The following is a 20839-nucleotide window of genomic DNA, read 5'->3' as shown; positions in this document are numbered from 1 at the left end:
GACGTCCTCCAAAGTTCTCTCTCCAAATGCCTGCCTGCCTAGCTCCACAATTAGCTCTGGATGGACAAAGCTAGAAGACAGAAATAGGCTGCAGTGAACTTGCCCAGCATCACTGACTTCATGTATGGTAATTCCATGGTTATTATAACTGATTTCGCTCACTAATGGTTTCACAGATTGAACACCTAGTTCAAGATGGTTAGCAAACGTAGTTCAAGATGGTTAGCAAACGGTTTACACGGCAGTTACATACTACAAGATGGTATGCTGCTCAGGCTAAACTGAGTCTGACCTAAACGGAAACAAAACCATCCCTTTGTTCTCCTGCTTTGAACACTGGATAACCAGAGAGAGAGAGTGACAAAAGAGTGTGATGTAGCCTATGAAACCTACTGGGGGAGAATGCACACACAGAGATTGTGAGCCTCATGAGTCGGCTGGCTTCTATTATTCAGACACAAAGAAGTTGACCGTGGTCATTTGTTGCAAGGAAATAGACCTTGTAACTGGCTGTCCCTGGAACTCTTCTATTCAGGTTATTGTTTACATATGTGTAGCCACGCGTAGTGGACCGATAATGCTCGGAACAATTTAAAATGAACAACCAACGCATATATTTAAACAGTTTCCATAACAGCACATGGTGGTTCAAAATGCAAACCAAGCTAAATGCATCAGGAGAAGCTTCAAATACAAACAACAAAGATGTCACATTAGGGCCATAATAATTTGTGAGAGAGTTAACTTATGATCTTAAACGATATTTGCACATAAGACTGCTTTGCTATACTTAGATTTTTGTTAAGATACTGAAATCAAGGCCACATGTGCAGGCACATTTTTAACCATAGTTATAAATGAAAACCATATTGGGAAAAAATGAAATCGGTGATCAAGTCAAACAATTAGGCATGCCTTACAAAAGCTTCTGCTTAACCCAGTTCTTACCATCTAAAACTGCATTTTAAGATGAACCTCAAAATTTCAACGTGTATCTGAATGGTACCCAGATGGTAATCTATCGTCAGGGTCTAATGAAAACCACCCAAGAGCTTCAAATATGCGTGGGATTCCCCCCCTCTTTGAATCAACCTCCTCCCCCCCCCCATTCAACTAAGCTATATCACTGGAAACTCTACTCAGTTTCAAAAGCAATTTACAATAGTATTTGAAAGACTCTAAAGCCAGCTTCTTTGGATGCAGGGAACTCAATGCACAGTTTTTTAGAGACAAACATGTATTTTATTTTATCTTATTTGGTAGGCTTATATTCCACCCTTTCCCATAAACGGGCTCAGGGCGGATCACAACACACAATAATAACAATAAAAACCTACAGATCAGAATTAAAGCACTACATTAAAATTAAACAAGTAACAACAGTAAAACAGTAAATTAAAATGCACCACTGGCAGGAAGGGCACATCATACAAGGTGAACAGTTATAGGCCCAGATTAACTGATGGCAACAGTAGTAGCACTGCAATAGGGCACAATGTCACCACAAGGGAGGCCAACTGATGGAATAATGGGACGCCCACTGCCTCAGCCATAAGCCCGGCGGAACAGCTCAGTCTTGCAGGCCCTACAAAATGGCAATAGCTCAGGTAGGGCCTGGATCTCCATAGGGAGCTGATTTCACCAGACATGGGTCAGGGCTGAAAAACTATAACATGTAACTATGTATTATGGTAAAAATCCTAAACAGAGTTATGCTTTTCCGAGTTAATTGATGCCAATAGACTTACAAGGGTGTAACCCTGCTTAGAATTGCTCTGTCAGTGGACGTTCACTAGAAGTGTATAAAATTTTATGATAATTGGGTAAATGTCAGATTATTCTTGAAGACAACCAAACCAATTATCAAATTTCATTCTTGCATCCATCAATTACCCTAAAAAGCAGTTTAGTAAATAAGCAAAACACGCTTTGTGATGCAATCATGTCTTATGTTTACTAGGATGTCTCAACAAATGACCTAAGCTTATCATCACTTTCTTAATTTACACACATACGCATTCACATTTTCCAGGATTTTTCTTAGAACTATCTAGGCCTTTAAAGGAATGAACTGCTTTACAAGCACATGTTACAATTTCTGAAACATCATGGTTAATATAGTAATTTAACCAACTAATTAAAGCCAGAAAAACTCATTGAAATCAAGACAGCTTAAAGTGGGTAGCTGTGTAGGTCTGTATTAGTAGAAGGTGTCACCAGACTTGAACATCACTGAAATCAAATTATTATTTCCAGAAAATCTAAGTGGCAGAAAGTGCTGTCAAGTTATGGCAACACCCTAGGGAGTTCGAGGCAAGAGACAAACAGAGGTGGTTTGCCATTACCTGCCTCTACATAGCAGTCCTGGATTCCCTTGGTGATCTCTCATCCAAATACCAACCAGGGCTAACTCTGCTTAGCTTCTGAGATCGAATGAGATCAGGCTAACCTGGGCCATCTAGGTCAATAGCATCTGAAAAAAGACCAACACTGCATGCAACTACTTTTATAGAGGGCACCTTTTGAAGAGGAGATGGAAGAAGGATTTCTCCCTTCTGGTAAAGTGGACAGCCAGCAAACCCCATTGCCTCAGCCATCAATAGGTGACAACACAAGCCAACATACATGGCCTGAATCCAGCAAGAAGCACAGACGTTGCAGATGCTTTTCTCTCCCCCACACGCCAGACCATCATTTTATGCTTATAGGCCCAATTCAAGAGGGTTTTCTGCTCTCCCTTGCTAGATCAGGAAGCATTCTACATCAGTTGGGGGTCGTGGGGGGGGGAGAATATGATTGCTTCCAAAAACTGTATGGGTTAAACACATCCAAAAACAGAATAGTAGGGATGGTAGCTCAGTGGTAGAGCATCTGCTTGGTAAGGAGAAGGTCCCAGGTTCAATCCCTGGCATCTCCAACTAAAAAGGGTCCAGGCAAATAGGCGTGCAAAACGTCAGCTTGAGACCCTGGACAGCCACTGCCAGTCTGAGTAGACAATACTGACTTTGTGGACCGAGGGTCTGATTCAGTAGAAGGCAGCTTCATATGTTCCAATAGTACATTTCACTTGTCTCTCTGAGATACGGCTATATTATATTTTCAGTGCTTATGAGCTTTCAGAGACCATAAAGGTCAGACAGATACTTCATCTTCCTGTAATCACTATGTTTTTCATCATTTGCAAGTTCTTGGCAAGGAGGTGGCACTAACGTGAAAACCCATGCATATTCATTCCAGCGGAACAAAAAATCTAACAAAATTACACAATTAGCTTTATGGCACAGAAAATTGAGTGTTTGTAAATGTACCTCTGACTGCTAGCATGAAAAGTCTGTGTGGTCATATACCAGAGATAGGCATAATTCACATACACTAAAGGGGCAATTTAATGCAAGCCATACTTCAAAAATGTTAATGAAAATAATGCATATCTCATATGTACCACTTTCATGTGCATTCTTAGTGATGCCTCTCATCTTATGGAATGATCTGTCTGAGGAGTTCAGAAATGCCCCTAGACGTCTGTCATTCTGCAGAATGTATATATCTGTCATGTTCATGGGGGCATTTTTAATGAGACTAAAACTTTAGTATAAAAAACAGCACAGGCAGGGCTTTTATAGTGAAACAGGATTCTATTCCACTGCAACTGCAGGCATCACCTGCTTTTATATATTAGCTTTACCTTATGATCCATTTTTGATATTGTTTATAGCAGACTCTGTGTTAGTTTGTTGTTTGCATTGTTCTTTAACTCTACAATCCTCATCCTGCTGCACTGTTCACTGGTTGTCTTTTTTATTATTTACAATATAGTCTGCCTTTCTCACTGAAACTATAAAGTAAAACTTTTGCCCCTCATTTTAATAACCAAGGAACTAGTCATGACTGTGGTGATGTCAAAATTTTTTAAACACACGTGCTCAAAACTAGATTAATTCTTCTAAAAAGCACTACAGAACTATTACGATGATTGAATAACCTTGTGTTGTTATGTCAGCAGCAGAATTGAGACACTAAAGATTTCACGGTTATTCTTTGCAGCTATTCTTGAAATAAGAACAGTGGCAGTTGGAATAGTGGCAATCAAGGGAGTGGCAAGTGAATACTTTCTGGCCATGAACAAGTCTGGGAAACTCTACGGAAAGGTACTAGCACAATTAATTGCTTAGCTTGAATGTAGAGGACTAACGTATTTATTTGCTTTGAAAAACAGCTTTGTCACATCAAGCTTCCCATCAGTGCAGATGCATCTGCAGATGTCTAGCCAAGTACTGTTTCTCGCACCTTCCCCTCACTTTTGTTTGCCAGCACCTCAACATCTTCACAAATAGACACTGCGTTTTTGTTTTGGCACGTGGGTCAAAAAGGTTGCCTACCCTTAAGTTCCTGCATTTAACTTGCTGTTGAGTGCAGTCTTCGTCACATTTTCCATCCCCAACAATTTGTTTATTTACATATAGCATATAGCTAGCACAGCTGGATGTAGAAACCTGTTTGTAGATTACAGCAGATTACCATTATGTTAACAACCAAAACCCTATGGTGCAGAATTCTCCAGGGGACTGTGCAAAAAGATTTTGGCCTTGCTTAAGCTGCATAACATGAGATGTGAAATCTAGAATGTACTGAACTAAATGGAAATTCTTCTGCAATAAAACTCATTCCCCTTTAAAGGACAAGATTTGCAAAAATAGCTATTACATTAAGAGATGCAGTTCAAATACACTATTTCAAAGAACAAATAATTTTGTTCTGTGACACACAATCTTCTCATATAGTCCAGGGTCCATCTTAGTTCCAGCTGTCACTGCTCTTTTTTTTCTTTTCAACAGAAAGTGTGCAATGAGGACTGCAATTTCATAGAACTGATTGAAGAAAACCATTACAATACATACGCTTCAGCAAATTGGACACAGAAAGGGAAGGAGATGTATATTGCATTGAAACAGAACGGTGCTCCTAAAAGAGGTTCAAAAACAAGTAAGGAAGACGTATCTTCTCATTTTCTTCCATTTGCAGTATCCTAATCATGCATTGCCTGTGGAGAACCAGTTCCAGCAAAAATGTTTTCATTTTTAAAAAGGGGACGGTTTGAACGTGCAAGATGGAGAAGCTGGAATACTACTGAAACACTGAACAAGCTGGACTTGCGCATTTATGTTTATTTCTAAGAGACTGCCTTTTAAGAAAAAAAAATTGAAAATATACACAAAATCAGATTTTAGTAACTAAAAGTTGTAAAAAATTGTAAAGAGTTGTACAATCCTTATGTTAGTATAAGAGTAGCATTGCGGATTCTTAAGTTAAATTTACTCTTTAATTAAGCGTTTAAGTCATGACTTGATTATCTGACAATATTTTTTTATTTAAAATAAACCTATCTGCTTAATTAAACATGGCTGCTATAATAATAATAATAAAGCAGATGAAAAATGTTTGTGTAAAATACATTTGGTCTTGAAGGCTGCTGGGATGATTCTGCAGATTATTGTTGGTACTCTTTGTAGAGGCTGAGCAGTATTAAGTACTACCCAGGAAAAAGTGTGTGTTTGAAAAACAAAAAGAGAACATTGGATCACTGTGGTATTCAGACAATAAAGCTAGTGTGGAAGATAGAGGTTGCACCATTGCAAAACGTTCACATGTATTAGCTCAAATACCTAATGCTGCTCTGATGAAAGATGTTGCAAAATAGTGTATATAAAATAATATTAATAAGGGAAATGTACTTCATCTCACTTTCCTCAAAATATCCTTTTATATAACGACGAAGTAAAACATTCAGACAACATCATACGGTTTTTAAAAAATGTAACATAGCCTATCTTTTTATATAATTCCTGTTAGGGCATAATGGCTTCTGATTTCCACCCCCCCACACCGTTATTCATGCTTTTTCTGTTGTTACAGCATTAAACTTTATTTTAAGTTATAGATGAACGTTATTGTTTTAAGTTATTTAAATTGATGTTATTTATAAAAAAAAAACCTTATTAAGCTGCATTTGTTTCATATGCTTTTGATTCTAAAGGAACAACAAAACGGTCTGGCTCAGTGGCCGCCTCCCCCCCTTCTATGACCAGACATAAAGTCTAGTACACAACACTCTTGCCAATGTGTGCTGGACAGCAGACAAAAATGACAGCCTGCAGCAATTTGTACAATGGGAGTCTCTCTGATGGAGCAACCTACAAATGTAAAATATCTAATGCCATTTTCTCCTTTCCACTTCAATCTGATAGCATTCCCAGAGTCGCAGCAGATATTTCATTGTGGTTCAGACGAACTGGCCTAGGATGGCTACGCTGATACCAGTTAATCCAGGTTATGTGCTCTTGCCCCAGCATAGTTTGTGGTCATCAACACCTGAAGAAAAACTTTGGCATACATATATTCTCAGTCAAGTGAAAAGACAAACTCTCGCCCAATCCAGATGTGAGAGTTGCTTGTGTTGGAGTCATGGTAGAAAAACTAGCTATCATGTCCTTCAGCTGTTCGGGGAGGGCAGAAGGCCAGATTCAATTCCCCTGCTTTATCTTCCCATTCCAACAGATAATGGGTGCTAATGTTGCTTTGGTAATAGGGTAGAGCTGCCAAGCTCCCGCTGGGGGCAGGGGATCCCCCTGTTTGGGGGGCCTCAACCCGCCAACAAAGAGCAGGCTGCCAGGGGGATCCCCCTGCCCCCAGAGCTTTAGCGTTACACAATGTGCCCAGCACAATGAAACCACTCAGAAGTGATGTCCTCACACTGGGCACATCACTCTGGGGACGCTCTAGGATTCTATAGTACCACAGAGTTTTTACCCAAATCCTAGAGCGTCCCTGGTGTGACACTCCCAGAAAGATTATGTCACTTCCAGGTGACATCATCATACCACACATACTTTGCACACATGAGAATGATCCCCCCACCAAAGCCAAGGTAAGACTTGGCAACCCTATAACAGCGTTCCACATATGCTGCTCTGGAAGCTGCATAGGTGCAGTGCAGTGTTTTAGTCGAAGGCACAAGAAGATATCCTGGCAATTTCCACATGGGTTATCTGCCCCAGATCACATACTGTAGGGAAGATATGTATTTTTTCCTGCTTATCCACAGCACTGTGGTGTACTGATGCACTTTTCATGATTTCCCCAACTTTTCTTCTTCAACCTTTAGTCATGCTGTGCTGCAAAGTTTTGGGAATTACTGAAGCCAAACCTGGATGGTTGCCATTTGAGGAGGAAAGTTCAGATTTTCTCATCCAGTGGCAACCATTTTGCCTGATATTTTCATCTTGGCATCTGTTTTCTCTTCCTGACACCAAGGAGCTTGGGAGAAGAATCAGCAACTGAATATTGTTGTACAGATATAACACCATCACAATCCATGTAGTATTCTCTGCATTCCTAGTCTCTAGCCTTTTCCATTGCTGAGATATAAGGGAACAGGCATAAGTTCTGCAACCAAATAGGCTGGGAATTCACAGAATCTGATACACAGATTGTTATAATATTATATTGATATAACACTATAACAGTGGCTTAGGGGAGGGGGGAATGCCTGCTGCTGGAGGGCTGTAGCAGAGAAGCTGCAGGGGAAACCTGCCATCTGGAAAGCCCATTGCTGCTGTGCTGAATCAGCAGTCACACCAGCAAACATGGAAACCACATAAACACATCATGTGGAAATCACCCTAGGGCCCAGTGTCTTGCTGCAATTTGATCTGACCACTTTTGGTTTCGCTTCAACTCTCTTCTTTTAAGAAATACGCAGAAGACCTGCTAGGAAGCATTATGCTAGGATTAGAAATTATCTACAGAGAGTCAAATTTTGTCACCTAATATTTTACAAATTCATTTTGCTTTCAGAGCCTTCTGTTGGGGAAATGAATACACACACTTTAGAAACAACAATACCTTTTGTTTCCTTTAAAACATACAACACTAGGAAAGCACATTTAATGAGCATCTGATGAAGCCACACTAAGACATTCCATGTTAGGGTTGCCAATCCCTAGTTGGAGGCAGGGAACGCCCCCCCCCCCACGGTTTGGAGGCCCTCCTCCCGCTTCAGGGTTATCAGGGTTATCCATCAACATTTTTCATAAGCCAAAATTCAATGTTACAGCACATACAAGGACACTGCCAAAAGCTACAACCATTTCTAGTCCTGCTTCCCCCTCTCCCGCAATATCTACCAAAAAAGCACCATTCCATGTGGCATGTAGCTGCTAGTGAATGATAAAGGGAGGGGGGGACTTGCAGTATGATGACATCACATTTCAGGAAAAAAAGAGGACTAGATATGATGCCCCCATTTCCAACCAAAGCCCCATATCTACCACTTGGTCTAGTTCTACTCATAGTTCTCTAGCACTGATTCCCAAAGGAAGTCCAAATAAAGCACTATCTCAGCAAGAACTTCCTGGAGGCATCCTTGAGGTCTCAAAAACCATTCTATGAAAGAAGAAGAAGAAGTTATTGGATTTATATCCCGCCCTCCACTCCAAATCGCAGAGTCTCAGAGCAGCTCACAATCTCCTCCCCCACAACAGACACCCTGTGAGGTGCGTGAGGCTGAGGGGCCATGGATCAATTAAAGAGCCTCTGCTTGGCATGCAGCAGGTCCCTAAGACTGGAAGAAAATACTGGGGAAGAGGGAGATAGTTTAACCCGCAGAATGAGAACAGGCACACATACTGGAGAAAAGCCAGGTTGGATATATATTGCCTATTCCATTAACTCCCTAAGATGGGACTCCTTCTTCTAGAGACCTTGAAAAAGCAGCAAAAACCCTGACCTTTCTGATTAAATCTCAGGGGAAACCTTCATTGAGGCATCTGTCACTGGAAACAAATGGAGTATGCAAACTACTTTTCCAGCTTTCACTTTTATTGCTATTGAGAGAAAAAAAAAACACCTTTCGAAACACTTTCGAAGGGTCCTTTGAAACTGTCTCTCTGCTTTTCCCCAAGTTCAGGCTACCAAGCACTGCTTAGAGGAAACTGAATGCAAAAGTGCAGGCATGATGCAGTCAAAGCTGAGCTAAAATCCAGCAGGGCATATCCAACCATGCAGTTCCTCCAAGATAATGTAATCTGCGAAGGAGGGCAGTGGTGGCAATTTCCAATTCCCTCTCCCTATTTGGCTGCCATGCTAGTACTCGGACTCCGCTGACCCCCCAGAAACAAAATGTCAAGCTCCACAGGTCCCAACCAGACGTGGAAGTGAGAAAGTCCAGCTCCATGAAAGCAGATGGTTGGATGCATCCCACCGATTTACTGGGAGACAGCCAGATGCTCCCTTTGAAAAGCAACCAACTTCCAAGTACTAAGTTTTGGCTAGATTGTGTCCTACGGTCTCCAGTGCTCCCTTCTCCTTTTCCTGTGCAGAAAACTTTGCACTGAATATTCCACTTACATAAGATTGTCAATTCGCTATTTATGATTATCAGTGTCAGCTACCGTGTAGCCCTCCAAACTACTGTTTGTAATTAAGTGTTCAGACTATATACACAGCTGTGACACATTTATTATATTACTAGAATAAATCAGTACTAATCAAAGAAAACTACTGCAACTTGCACCGGCTGAGGGTTTCTGTCTTGACACGCTCTGAAAGTACGCTACTACGGATAAGTAAGCTGACAAAAGTATGTGTGAAAATTAGGCACGTCTAAGTTCTAATAACATCGACAGGAATAGAGTACTTAGCTGCGTTCTTCAAAGCTCACTGGCTTTAACAGGATTTAAGAGTTAATCCAGACATGAGTGCAACATGGTAGAAAGCTGGTCACAAAAGTATTTGAAACCAAAGAAGCAGAGGTGGGGGAAAATATACTGAATCCTTTGCCCATTCTCCCCTCCCCCCACAAAAAACCCCAGTATCTTTCCAGCTACTTTTTTTTGTAAGGGTAAATTAAATCTGTTACATGTGAATGTAATTTATAAGCATATCATCCAAACACATTTCCAGGGCAAGCCCCATGAAAACAAACAGGTGTTGTTCAAAACTGTCACATTTATTTGGTGTTTCAACCTATCAAATACAATTCATTTCCTGCAACTGCAAACCTTGACATTTGAGTTTGTTTGGGATCAATATTTTTTCATCATGCACATATATGCACATCCATCCTTTCTACACGGGAGCAATAAACATATTTAACTATGATAAAGCTATACATTTATGCTTCCTATAAAAGCTAAAGGTAGTCCCCTGTGCAAGCACCAGTCGTTTCTGACTCTGGGGTGACGTTGCATCACAATGTTTTCACGGCAGACTTTTTAAGGGATAGTTTGCCACTGCCTTCCCCAGTCACCTACATTTCCCCCCCCAGCAAGCTGGGTACTCATTTTACCAACCTTGGAAGGATGGAAGGCTTAGTCAACCTTGAGTCGGCTACCTGAACCCAGCTTCCACTGGGATTGAACTCAGGTCATGAGCAGAGAGCTCAGACTGCAGTACTGCAGCTTTACCACTCTACGCCACGGGGCTCCTTGCTATGCTTCCTATACAGAATTAGTAATGCTCTGTTTCATTCTGTTAATTTTATAGTGCAGGTTTATCTTTTAGTACATTTCAACACACATGTGCTATGATACTACACATAGCTGTGTAGTAATGCTGCTTAGGAAGACCTCTTGTCAGAATAAACCAACACCTTTAAAAACTCTGGAACATGCATTTTCAAAAAGTTACACAAAACACCCAAGTCTGATTAAGCACTTCCAGCGTTTCTGAAAACACTCAACACTAAGACCAAAGAATTGCAGAAAATACATATTGCAACAAATATTCCTGAGAAAAACAAGCATTAAAACCTCCATCCTTGAAAAAAATCTAATAATAGACTGGCTGAAGGTAGCTAGCCTGTAAACCATGAAGCATTCCAAGAACTGAAATTCTGTAACAGCTTGCATTCCAGTCCTAAAAAGGGAGATTGTCTCCAATTTTGTTTGGAAGGTAGATATTAACTATCTACTGCCAGTTTATTCTATTGCATGAACTGTCTGCTCAAAATGTTAATGTTGAAGATTTTGGGGCATATTACTATGAAGAAAACAAGACACGGGATAACACGTGAGAATCCATAAAACCCTTCATTAAGAATTTCCCAGGTAGAGAATGGGGTGAAATAAAAACAAATGGTCAAAATTCCTAGAATAAAAATGTGTAAATAAACATTTTGATTCAACTTTCTGAATGAAGAACTAAGGTCATAATGAAGAAAATGCTTCAGTTTTTCACAAGATATTTCATTCCAGAGCCCAGATCTTTCAAACTAGGATGTATTTACTCCAAACATTGATGGCAATGATTTCCACCTGATGCCTGGGGGGAAATATCTGGATAGTTGATCTCTGAAGCAATGTTTGCCGTTTTGCTGTGCTCTGAGTACAGACTTCCAGAAGTGTACTATCCAGCAAACATATGGGCTACCACCTAAGTAAAGGCATTCTTAAGTGTTATGGAAACAAGCAGCTATGGAATGCATTCACTGCAACCCAGTTAGGTGTTTTTTGTCTTACAAGATTTGATTGGCTGTTCATCCACCGGCAGAACTAGCGGCCAGAATACTATTTATTAAACTCCATTACCAGACATGTATGTAAACCAGATTTATGACCTAGAATAGAGTGTTTTTATTAATTTTTAGAGATTCTTGCATGTAAATGCTCAAAAGCTGATGACAATCTAGGTATCAGTTCCAAAGACATCACAAATTTCCATACTGTATGCAAGAAGTGTATAGCTTGTAATCAGAAAAATCTTGCACTAAAAAGGAAGAGCTCAGAAAGAGACACAGGCAAGCATCCAGGAGAGGATATTCCACAGAACATCATTCTGCACATTTTCTTTATCCAACTTGGCATATCGATGTGGGTACTTGTGGATTTAAGAAATCACAATAGCTCAGTTCAGATACACTGTACCACAAAACCACAGTGACTGTGGTTTCCAATCCTGTTTTTCAGGCAAACCATAAAAAATGCAAACCATAGTTTGCCAAGAACCAGGAAGTATGGAATGGAATCTAATTGTGTGAAGGGGGAGGGGGGAGGAGTGCACAAGGCAATACTAAATCCCATTTTGGAGCTGGATCAAGACAAAGGCATGGGACAGCTGACATCTCTAAAGGACAGGAGATTCGAACTATATACAGCTTTGAAGATTAAAAACTAGCACCCTGAACTGTACAAGAGGGACAACAGGAAGCCAATTCAGATATGGAACTACTTATCACTGAGAATGGGATTAACATGTTGAGTATCACATGAATCTCTCAACAATCTTCAAGGGCAACCCCTTGCTGAATAAATTAAGGCAGTTTTGCTTTCTCGTCATGACCACAGGCAAGTATTCATTCACAGTATTAGCTTTTCCACAAAGATTCTTCAGATATCAAATTATATATTTACACTATGTATATGAAATTGATAACACTTTGGTATAAATACAATTAAATCACTTTGACACAGTCTTTAAAAGTTTAACACTGCCAACATAACTGCAGTGGGCTGTAGGAAGAAATAGGCGATATAGAGACTCACAATTGGGAAGTTCAGAGTCCTGGCCAAATTGGGAGGAGCAGCAAACACACCAGAAGATATAGAATTCAATGAGATCTGAACACACTAGAAAAGTGGGCAGATGTGAATAAGATCCAATTTAACAAGGATAAGTTCTATGTCTGGGTAACAAAAATGAGCAAATGCATACAAGATGGAGGATACACTTCTGGGTAGCAGTGTTTGTGAACAAGGTCTTGGGTAAGGGTGGACCATAAGTTAAATATGAGCAGGTGTGATGCAGTGACAAAAAAGGGCTGATGTGATTTTGGGATGTATCTATAGAGGCATAACATCCACATCTCAAGATGTCACAGTCCTGCTGTACACTGCATGGGTCAGGCATAAGAACATAAGAACATAAGAGAAGCCATGTTGGATCAGGCCAACGGCCCATCAAGTCCAACACTCTGTGTCACACAGTGGCAAAAAATGTTATATACACACATACACTGTGGCTAATAGCCACTGATGGACCTGTGCTCCATACATGGTGCCTGTTGGTGCCTGTTGTATTGTATGCATGGTGCCTGTTGTATTGTATGCAGTTCTGGAAGCCTCACTTCAGTCTGGAGAGGAGGAGGTTGAGAGGGAACACAGAATCATAGAGTTGGAAGGGACCTCCAGGGTCATCTAGTCCAACCCCCTGCACAATGCAGGAAACTCACGAATACCTCCCCCTAAAATCATAGGATCTTCCTTGCTGTCAGATGGCCATCTAGCCTCTGTTTAAAAACCTCCAAGGAAGGAGAGCCCACCACCTCCCGAGGAAGCCTGTTCCACTGACAAAGCACTCTAACAGTCTTCCTAATATTGAGATGGAAACCCTCTTGATTTCATTTCAACCCATTGGTTCTGGTCCTACTTTCGAGGGCCACAGAAAACAATTCCACACCCTCCTCTATATGACAGCCCTTCAAGTACTTGAAGATGATGATCATATCACCTCTCAGCCGCCTCCTCTCCAGGCTAAACATCCCCAGTTCCTTCAACCTTTTGTCATAGGACGTGGTCTCCAGACCCCTCACCATCTTTGTCGCCCTCCTCTGGACCTGTTCCAGCTTGTCTATATCCTTCTTAAAATGTGGTGCCCAAAATGGAACACAATACTCCAGGTGAGGTCTTACCAGAGCAGCGTAAAGGGATACCATCACTTCACGTGATCTGGATACTATACTTCTGTTGATACAGCCCAAAATTGCATTTGCCTTTTTAGTCACCGCATCACACTGTTGACTCATATTCAGTGTATGATCCACTAACATCCCTAGATCCTTTTTGCACATACTGCTGCTAAGACAATCCACACATGCTACTGCTAAGACAATCTCCCATCCTATAACCATGCATTGCATTTTTCCTATCTAAATGCAGGTAGGAAATCCCTGTTAAAATTAATTTTATTGGTTTTAGCGCAGTTTTCCATCCTGTCAAGGTCATTCTGTATCCTGTTTCTATCTTCTACTGTATTTGCAACCCATCCCAATTTAGTATCATTGGCAAATTTAATAAGCATTCCCTCTATTCCTTCATCCAAATCATTTATAAAGATGTTGAACAAAAGAGGTCCCAGGACAGATCCTTGAGGCACTCCACTTGTCACTCCTCTCCAAGAAGATGAGGAACCATTCACAAGCACTCTTTGGATACGACCTGTGAACCAGTTACACATCCACCTAATGGTAACAAGATCCAAACCACATTTTACGTACTTGTCAACAAGAATAGTATGTGGAACTTTATCAAAAGCCTTACTGAAACCAAGATAAACTATAATCTACAGCATTCCCCTGATCCAGCAAGGTAGTCACTTTCTCAAAAAAAAAAGAGATCAGGTTAGTCTGACTTGACTTGTTCTTGAGAAACCCATGCTGGCTCTTAGTAATCACAGCCATCCTTTCTAAAGTATTTGATTGTGTTCTGTAAGTATTTGAAGTGGTGAAGAGGAGGGCAGAGAGCTGTTCATGTTGGCAGCAGAGGAGAGGATTTGCAATACTGGGTTTAAATTAAGGGTGGGAAGGTAGCAGCTAGATATTAGGAAAAAAGTTTTTTATAGTAAGAGTTGTTCAGCAGTGGAATCAGCTACTGAGGGAAGTGGGGCGCTCCCCCTCACTTGCAGCTGGTGGCTTGGAGAATGCATTTAAAGTTGCTTTCTTTCCACATCTCCCTCCCCATGTATTTTCCTGCCTGCCTGCCTTCAAACATCTGAAGTTTATTCTATGTGGCTCATACATTGGATTAAGCAAGTCTGGCCACCCTTGCTCTAGGCTGATCCTGCACGGAGCAGGGGACTAGATGGCCTGTATGACCCCTTCCAACTCCATGATTCTATGATCCTCCCAGTGGGAAATCCCTACAACGATCAAGTGGTGGTGGTGGGCTACCCTGAGAGTAAAAGAAAAGCTCCTCCAGGTGTGGAGAAACACCTAGGAAGACAGGACGGGGTAGGGCCTGCAGGCCAGAGTGTCAGCTCTGGGACTATCTCAAATTAAAGAAGGCCTCCAGCGTAGTCAGGAAGCTGGCTTAATTGATAGACAGAAACAGTAGTGATACACGTCTGTGTCAGAACTGGCTCACCTTTGGGGTGGTCAGTCCTTTATACCTTATCTAGGGCCATTATGCAGCCCACCAAAACTACAGTGCAAAACGCCCGAGCAGCACAGTACAAACTGGTTCCCACCAACACCTTTAGTTCATTGCACATTTAGTGGTTTGAGCTGTCTCTGAGAAGAGATAAGGCTTCCTTGAAACAAAGGCTTCACTCCCTTCTGCAGGGTAGAAATGGATACTTGTGATTGTTACAACGGACAGAACAAAGCCAAGGCAAAGCAGGCATAGTGTACCCTTCCCCCATCCTAAGACATCCAGCATACAGAAATAGAAAAAAGGCAAGGCCCCTTGACACAGAACAGGCCAGTTCCGCACAGGCTGCTTACGAAGAAAACATCCGATAGCTCACATTTATCTGGTACTTACAAGTCTTTGGCATTTCTTTAGGTAAAAGGCTGACCACTGACAGGCGAATGGAATCTCTTCTTGTGGTGTGTGTCTTAGGCTTTTCCAAGCACCCTAATTTCCATTTCTTCCAAGCAAACTTCTGTGGTTTGAAACCTGCAAAGCAGAAACTAATGTTGAATTTAAAAACCCTGACAAGAACTTTTGAATTCTTCAATGCTCTCTCCCCACCCCACCTCACCTCACCCCCCTTCCATTTTTTTTAGTGCAGGGACTGCTTTGTTAGGCAGCTGGAGGTATTCTTAACTTACTGCCCTTCTAACAGTCTCCATCTGGAGGTTTTTGGTGGCTATTCTGAAAAAGGAATATTTTGTGGTGCCCTGATTTCATTGGCTTTACCCAATTTTGTGTTTTTGTTTAAAACATTTTTGTTTAGATATTGTAAGATCCTCAAAACTTGCAACAAGTATACACATATTTAAATAAAAATCAACTTACGTAAGCATTTAGCAAACAAACAAACCAGCAGAGCCTTACAAAACAAAGATACAAACTCAGCACTACCACCATTAAAATCAATATTAATTTTAAGCTAACAACCCACTGAAACAACATTGCTTTAACCATTCCTCTGAAGGCAAAAAATAATGTAGCAAACATGTCTTATGGAGGGAAGAATTATAGTAATCACAAATTCTCTGTATTATTATTTAGAATTTTTTTCTCCTGTTTGGGTACACCATGCCCTGATAGCTTTGGTGTGGCCTCTCTTGCCTTAAAGCTTGGGTACAGTCAAGCTTCTGGAAACCACTCTTGCAGGGAATAGCAGGAGGAGGAAGGAAGAGGAGGAGGAGAAGAAGAAGAAATTAGATTTATATCACTCCTTCCATTTCAAATCTCAAAGTGTCTCACAATTTCCTTTACCTTCCTCCCCCACAATTTCCTTTACCTTCCTCCCCCACAAAGCTGAGAGAGCTCTGTCCAGAAGCTGCCCTTTCAAGGACAGCTCTGCAAGAGCCATGGCAGACCCCAAAGCCATTCCAACAGCTGCAAGTGGAGGAGTGGGGAATCAAGCCCATTTCTCCCACACAAGCGTCTGTGCACATAACCACTACACCAAACTGCCTGAGGGAAGCAGAAGAGAGGCGGTTTGCTCAAAGAATAAGCTCAAAAGTGGAAAAGGTGCTGACATCACCAGTCTGCCACCACTCTAGGGATGCACCTCAGGGCTTTAAGTGTTCCTTTAACAGTGTGTGGTGTAATGGTCAGAGTACACACAAAGCTGTTTTATACTGAACCAAAGCCTTGGTCCATTAAAGTCAGTGTTGATTGTTCAGAACACCAGCAAAGTTTTAACCTGGGTTTAAATTTCCTCTCTGTAGTAAAGTTTTCTGGGTCTCCTTGGGCCAGTCAATCTCTCTCAACCTGACCTGCCTCTCAGGATTGTTGGTGTAAAATGGAGGAGGGGAAAACCAAACAGGCAACCTCAAGCTCCTTAGGTGGTGGGCAGAGGAGAAAACTATAATGAATACCAGATGGAAAGTAGGGTTGCCAGGTTCAATTCAAGAAATATCTAGGGACTTTAGGGGTGGAGCCAGGAGCAAGGTGGCCATCACATTCAAAGGGACCATGCACCTTTTAAATGCCTTCCCTCCATGTAGAAATAATGGAGGGTGGGGACACCTTCTTTTGGGGCTAATTGAATTGGATCCCCTGGTCCAATCTTTTTGAAACTTGGAGGATGTTTTGAGGAAAGACACTGGATGCTATGCTGCAAATTTGGTGCCTCTATGTAAAATAACAAACAACCCAGCTCCCGCGGAGCCCCAGATACCCATGGATCAATTTTCCATTGTACCCTATGGGAATCGGTCTCCATAAGGAATAATGGAGTGCCCAGCAGACATTTCCTCCCCACCCCCCCACCCCCACCCCCCGCTTTCTGATGACCCTGAAGCAGGGGGAGGGCCTGCAAACTGGTGCCTCCACCTGGGAATTGGCAGCCCTAACGGAAAGACAGCAAATGTTGGATGGATGAGAAAATACAGGGGAAAAGGCTGTTTCTGAAAAATCTTAATAGCAAGGGTTTCAGGGGAAAAACGTATACCACAGTACCTCTCATCCACTGGAAAATTAAATCCATTAGTTCATCTTTAAACTCATCACCAAAACGAGATTTGGGGAAAGCTTCACAAAAAGTAACGTAGATGGCTTGCGACAAGCAGTCAGGATATATCTGCCGGGATATGGATTAAGCTTAATTTATGCAACATAAAGGACATGTTAAAAGTTTGCTGCAATTACATATGAAAAGCAAATACAATAAACAATGAACTCAGAAAATGTAAATACATTTGAATCTTTATGTTGGGGCAGCAGGAGGTGGGGGAGTACCATCTCTGTCAAAGTACACAGAAAGCACAATAGTTTAATGCCTTGCAAAGCCATGTGCAAAGTGAATCTGTCAGGTAAATTAGCAACAGAAATTAGCAATTAGAAAATTCTATCAACTAGTATGAACCATGGGAAGACCAAAGCAGTATATTCACTCTAGAAAAGATGTAAGCTCAGCTCCAGTAATCAAACAACCCAAAGTCCAAACTATATATGCTGGGAAAAAGTATTCCCATGATAATGTGCAGCTGGAAAAAATGTATTGTGTATGATTTAATCACAGTTGCATTTTCTTGTCCCTTTCTCCCCGCCCCCCCATGGCATCCCAATGAAGCAGAACAGGAAAACACAAGCGTGATGATATGTGGGGCAGGGGGGTGTCCAACTGTACTTTAGTGATCCGGCATGGGTCCTCACAGCAGTCACTCAAAGAGAGGCGGGAGAAGGGTTAGAAGGCAAAACACGGTGGCAGAGAAAGGACTTGATAGGTGGTAGATCACAATAAAGGGCCACAGGGCAATTACATTCCTCTGTTCACGTCTCAGAGAACTGGGTAAGGAGAATTAGAGCAAGAGCAAAGTGTGTGTAACTGCAAAGTATAGATCATGTGCACTGTTACCTGAAAGAAAGGATCTTTTATGTAATTGGGAGTACTCAACAGAAGTGCCACAAAGCTGTCTGATATTCTGTCAAAAAGGTGATCCTGTTCTCCTTGATCAGGCTTGAAATAATCAGGAAAAGGTATGGTCAGAATTCCTGTTTCATGTATTGAACAACCACCACAGTTTGACACTCCAAGTAAGCACAAAAGCTCTTTCAAAAGTCTTGAAAGCTTGCCAGAGGCACAAGCCAAAGGACTTGTGGCCTATTCTTAACCTGTGGTTTGTTACTTACAGCCTCGTTGCATTAGCAGGAGCTGAGGCAAATTCCTTATTGGGGCATTAGTGTCAAGACTCATGGCCAAACCGCCGACAAAGCAGGATGTTGAAGTGGGCATCTGGGATTAACCCAGCATCACTCACTGAAGTGTCAAGACTGCTACACTTTTTTCAAGGAAAGGTGAGCGAAATCATCAAGCCCTCCTATCTGTACTGTGTTTGCCTAAAAGGCCCACTTGGATTTTATTGTCACACTGTTACCTGCCTTCGGTCCCACTCTGATGTGTGAGAAAGGAGGGAGGTAAATATTTAAAATAAACAAATAAACCGTTTATCTGTAATAACATTTGGACCAACCATAGAATGTACTCTTGCAAACTAGGGAGGTTACCAGGCAAAAGCAGGACATCGGTAAAGAGAAAATCGAAAGTTTTAGTTGAACTTTGCACCTCTCCCTGACCTCATGCCTTTGCTGTTACTGCTGCTGTGGTAGGCAACTGAAAGTCAAAAGCATTTTTAAACACTAAACGAATAGAACTTTATTTGAGAGAGAGATCACATGATGAATAGAACTTTGAGAGAGAGCCCTATATGGTCGAGGGCCTGCCTATCTACAGGACCGTCTTTCTCTATATGTTCCCCAGAGAGCACTGCATTCAGAGACGCAAAATTTATTATCTATCCCCGGACCAAGGGAGGCCAGACTGTGTTCCACACGGGCTAGGGTCTTCTCGGTGGCAGCACCAGAAATGTGGAATGCCCTCCCAGAGGCCATAAGGGCCCTGCGAGATCTTTCTCAATTCTGCAGGGCCTACAAAACTGAATTGTTTCAGCAGGCCTTTAACATCTAAACTCTTCATGCCAATAAAGGCTTGTTGTTCGCAACATCTAAACTGGGAGAGGACTGCCACCCTACACTGCTGAGGAACTACGATCATATAGGATCCTTGCCAGGAGAGAGAAGATCCCGCCTATACTGAGGTTGAACAGCACCTTAAAATATATTTTAAATTGTTATTTTATTGTTTTAAATTACAATTGTAATTTTTTTTAGTTGACTGTCAGACGCCCTGAGTTCGCTTGTGGAGAGGGCGGGATATAAGACAGAAGTAATCAATAAATAAATAAAATAAAGATCACATGATGAAATTGCACTGCTATAACAGAACCATCTTAAGTGCAACGCTGCTTCCAAAAGATATGCTCACAAAGCGTGGGCCTGTTAAAGGGGAGAGACCTTCAGAAGAGAACAGTTGCAAACTTGCAGGACCACTATGGCACTTTGCCAAATATTACTCAATGAGAAGCACACATTGAAGTAATTAGGCCTTTCAACTGAGTTTAGAAAAGTAGATTCCACTTCAAATTGTTATTTTAAAATGATCAATTTGCCATCTTGGAATTAATTGGTGCTTAACTCTATTGTTTTCGAACTTCCATAGATTAAGTATATTTTCAGCATCTCGTCAAAAGCATTTTTTATTGTCTCATACCAGTCAAGTTAACACATCATATGAAGAAAAAAATAAGGAAGATAACAATTGCAATGCAAATTAGTATTCTAGCAAGAGAACAGTTTTCATTCCCAGTTGGAGCCCCATGCTGGGTCCAATTCAAGAAATATCTGGGGACTTTGGGGATGGAGCCAGGAGACCTTGGGGCAGAACCAGAAGCAAGGGTGTGACAAGCATAACTGAGCTCCAAAGTGAGTTTTGGCCAACACATTTAAAGGGACCGCACACCTTTTAAATGTCTTCCCTCCATTTGGAAATAATGAAGGATAGGGGCACCTTCTTTGGGGGCTCATAGAATTGGACCCCCAGCCCAATATTTTTGAAAATTGGAGGGTGTTTTGAGGAGATGCACCAGATGCTATGCTGAGAATTTGGTGCCTTTATCTCAAAAAGCAGCCCCCCCCCAGAGCCCCAGATACCCACAGATCAATTCTCCATTATGCCCTATGGAAAATGGCCTCCATAGGAAATAATGGAGTGCCCAGAAGTCATTTCCCTCACACACACCCCACTTTCTAATGACCCTGAAGTGTGGGGAGGG

At 41.5% G+C, this 20839-nt stretch overlaps 2 protein-coding genes across 4 annotated transcripts in view; one reads left to right on the top strand and one right to left on the bottom strand.

The window, feature by feature from the left end:
• FGF7 (fibroblast growth factor 7) overlaps nucleotides 1–5781 on the top strand; it is a 58549-nt gene extending 52768 nt beyond the window's left edge. For all 3 annotated transcript variants that reach the window (XM_060260210.1, XM_060260211.1, XM_060260209.1), the window contains 2 exons: nucleotides 4045–4148; nucleotides 4836–5781. In XM_060260210.1, coding sequence (XP_060116193.1) covers nucleotides 4045–4148; nucleotides 4836–5030 — 299 coding nt within the window. In that variant the 3' untranslated portion in view covers nucleotides 5031–5781. The remainder of the gene's footprint in view (nucleotides 1–4044; nucleotides 4149–4835) is intronic.
• The window catches only part of FAM227B (family with sequence similarity 227 member B), a 143662-nt gene that overhangs the window by 96920 nt on the left and 25903 nt on the right, over nucleotides 1–20839 (bottom strand). Inside the window, exons 8-10 of the mRNA XM_060259970.1 lie at nucleotides 18526–18627; nucleotides 17628–17748; nucleotides 15534–15668 (exon numbers count right to left, since the gene is read on the bottom strand). Of these exons, the coding sequence (XP_060115953.1) occupies nucleotides 15534–15668; nucleotides 17628–17748; nucleotides 18526–18627 (358 nt within the window). The remainder of the gene's footprint in view (nucleotides 1–15533; nucleotides 15669–17627; nucleotides 17749–18525; nucleotides 18628–20839) is intronic.

The sequence above is a fragment of the Heteronotia binoei genome, chromosome 19, assembly GCF_032191835.1.
Source record: "Heteronotia binoei isolate CCM8104 ecotype False Entrance Well chromosome 19, APGP_CSIRO_Hbin_v1, whole genome shotgun sequence".
NCBI classification, from domain to species: Eukaryota; Metazoa; Chordata; class Lepidosauria; order Squamata; family Gekkonidae; genus Heteronotia; species Heteronotia binoei.
Note: the sequence above shows the minus strand (reverse complement) of the source record. Positions and strands in the feature narration are given on the sequence as shown.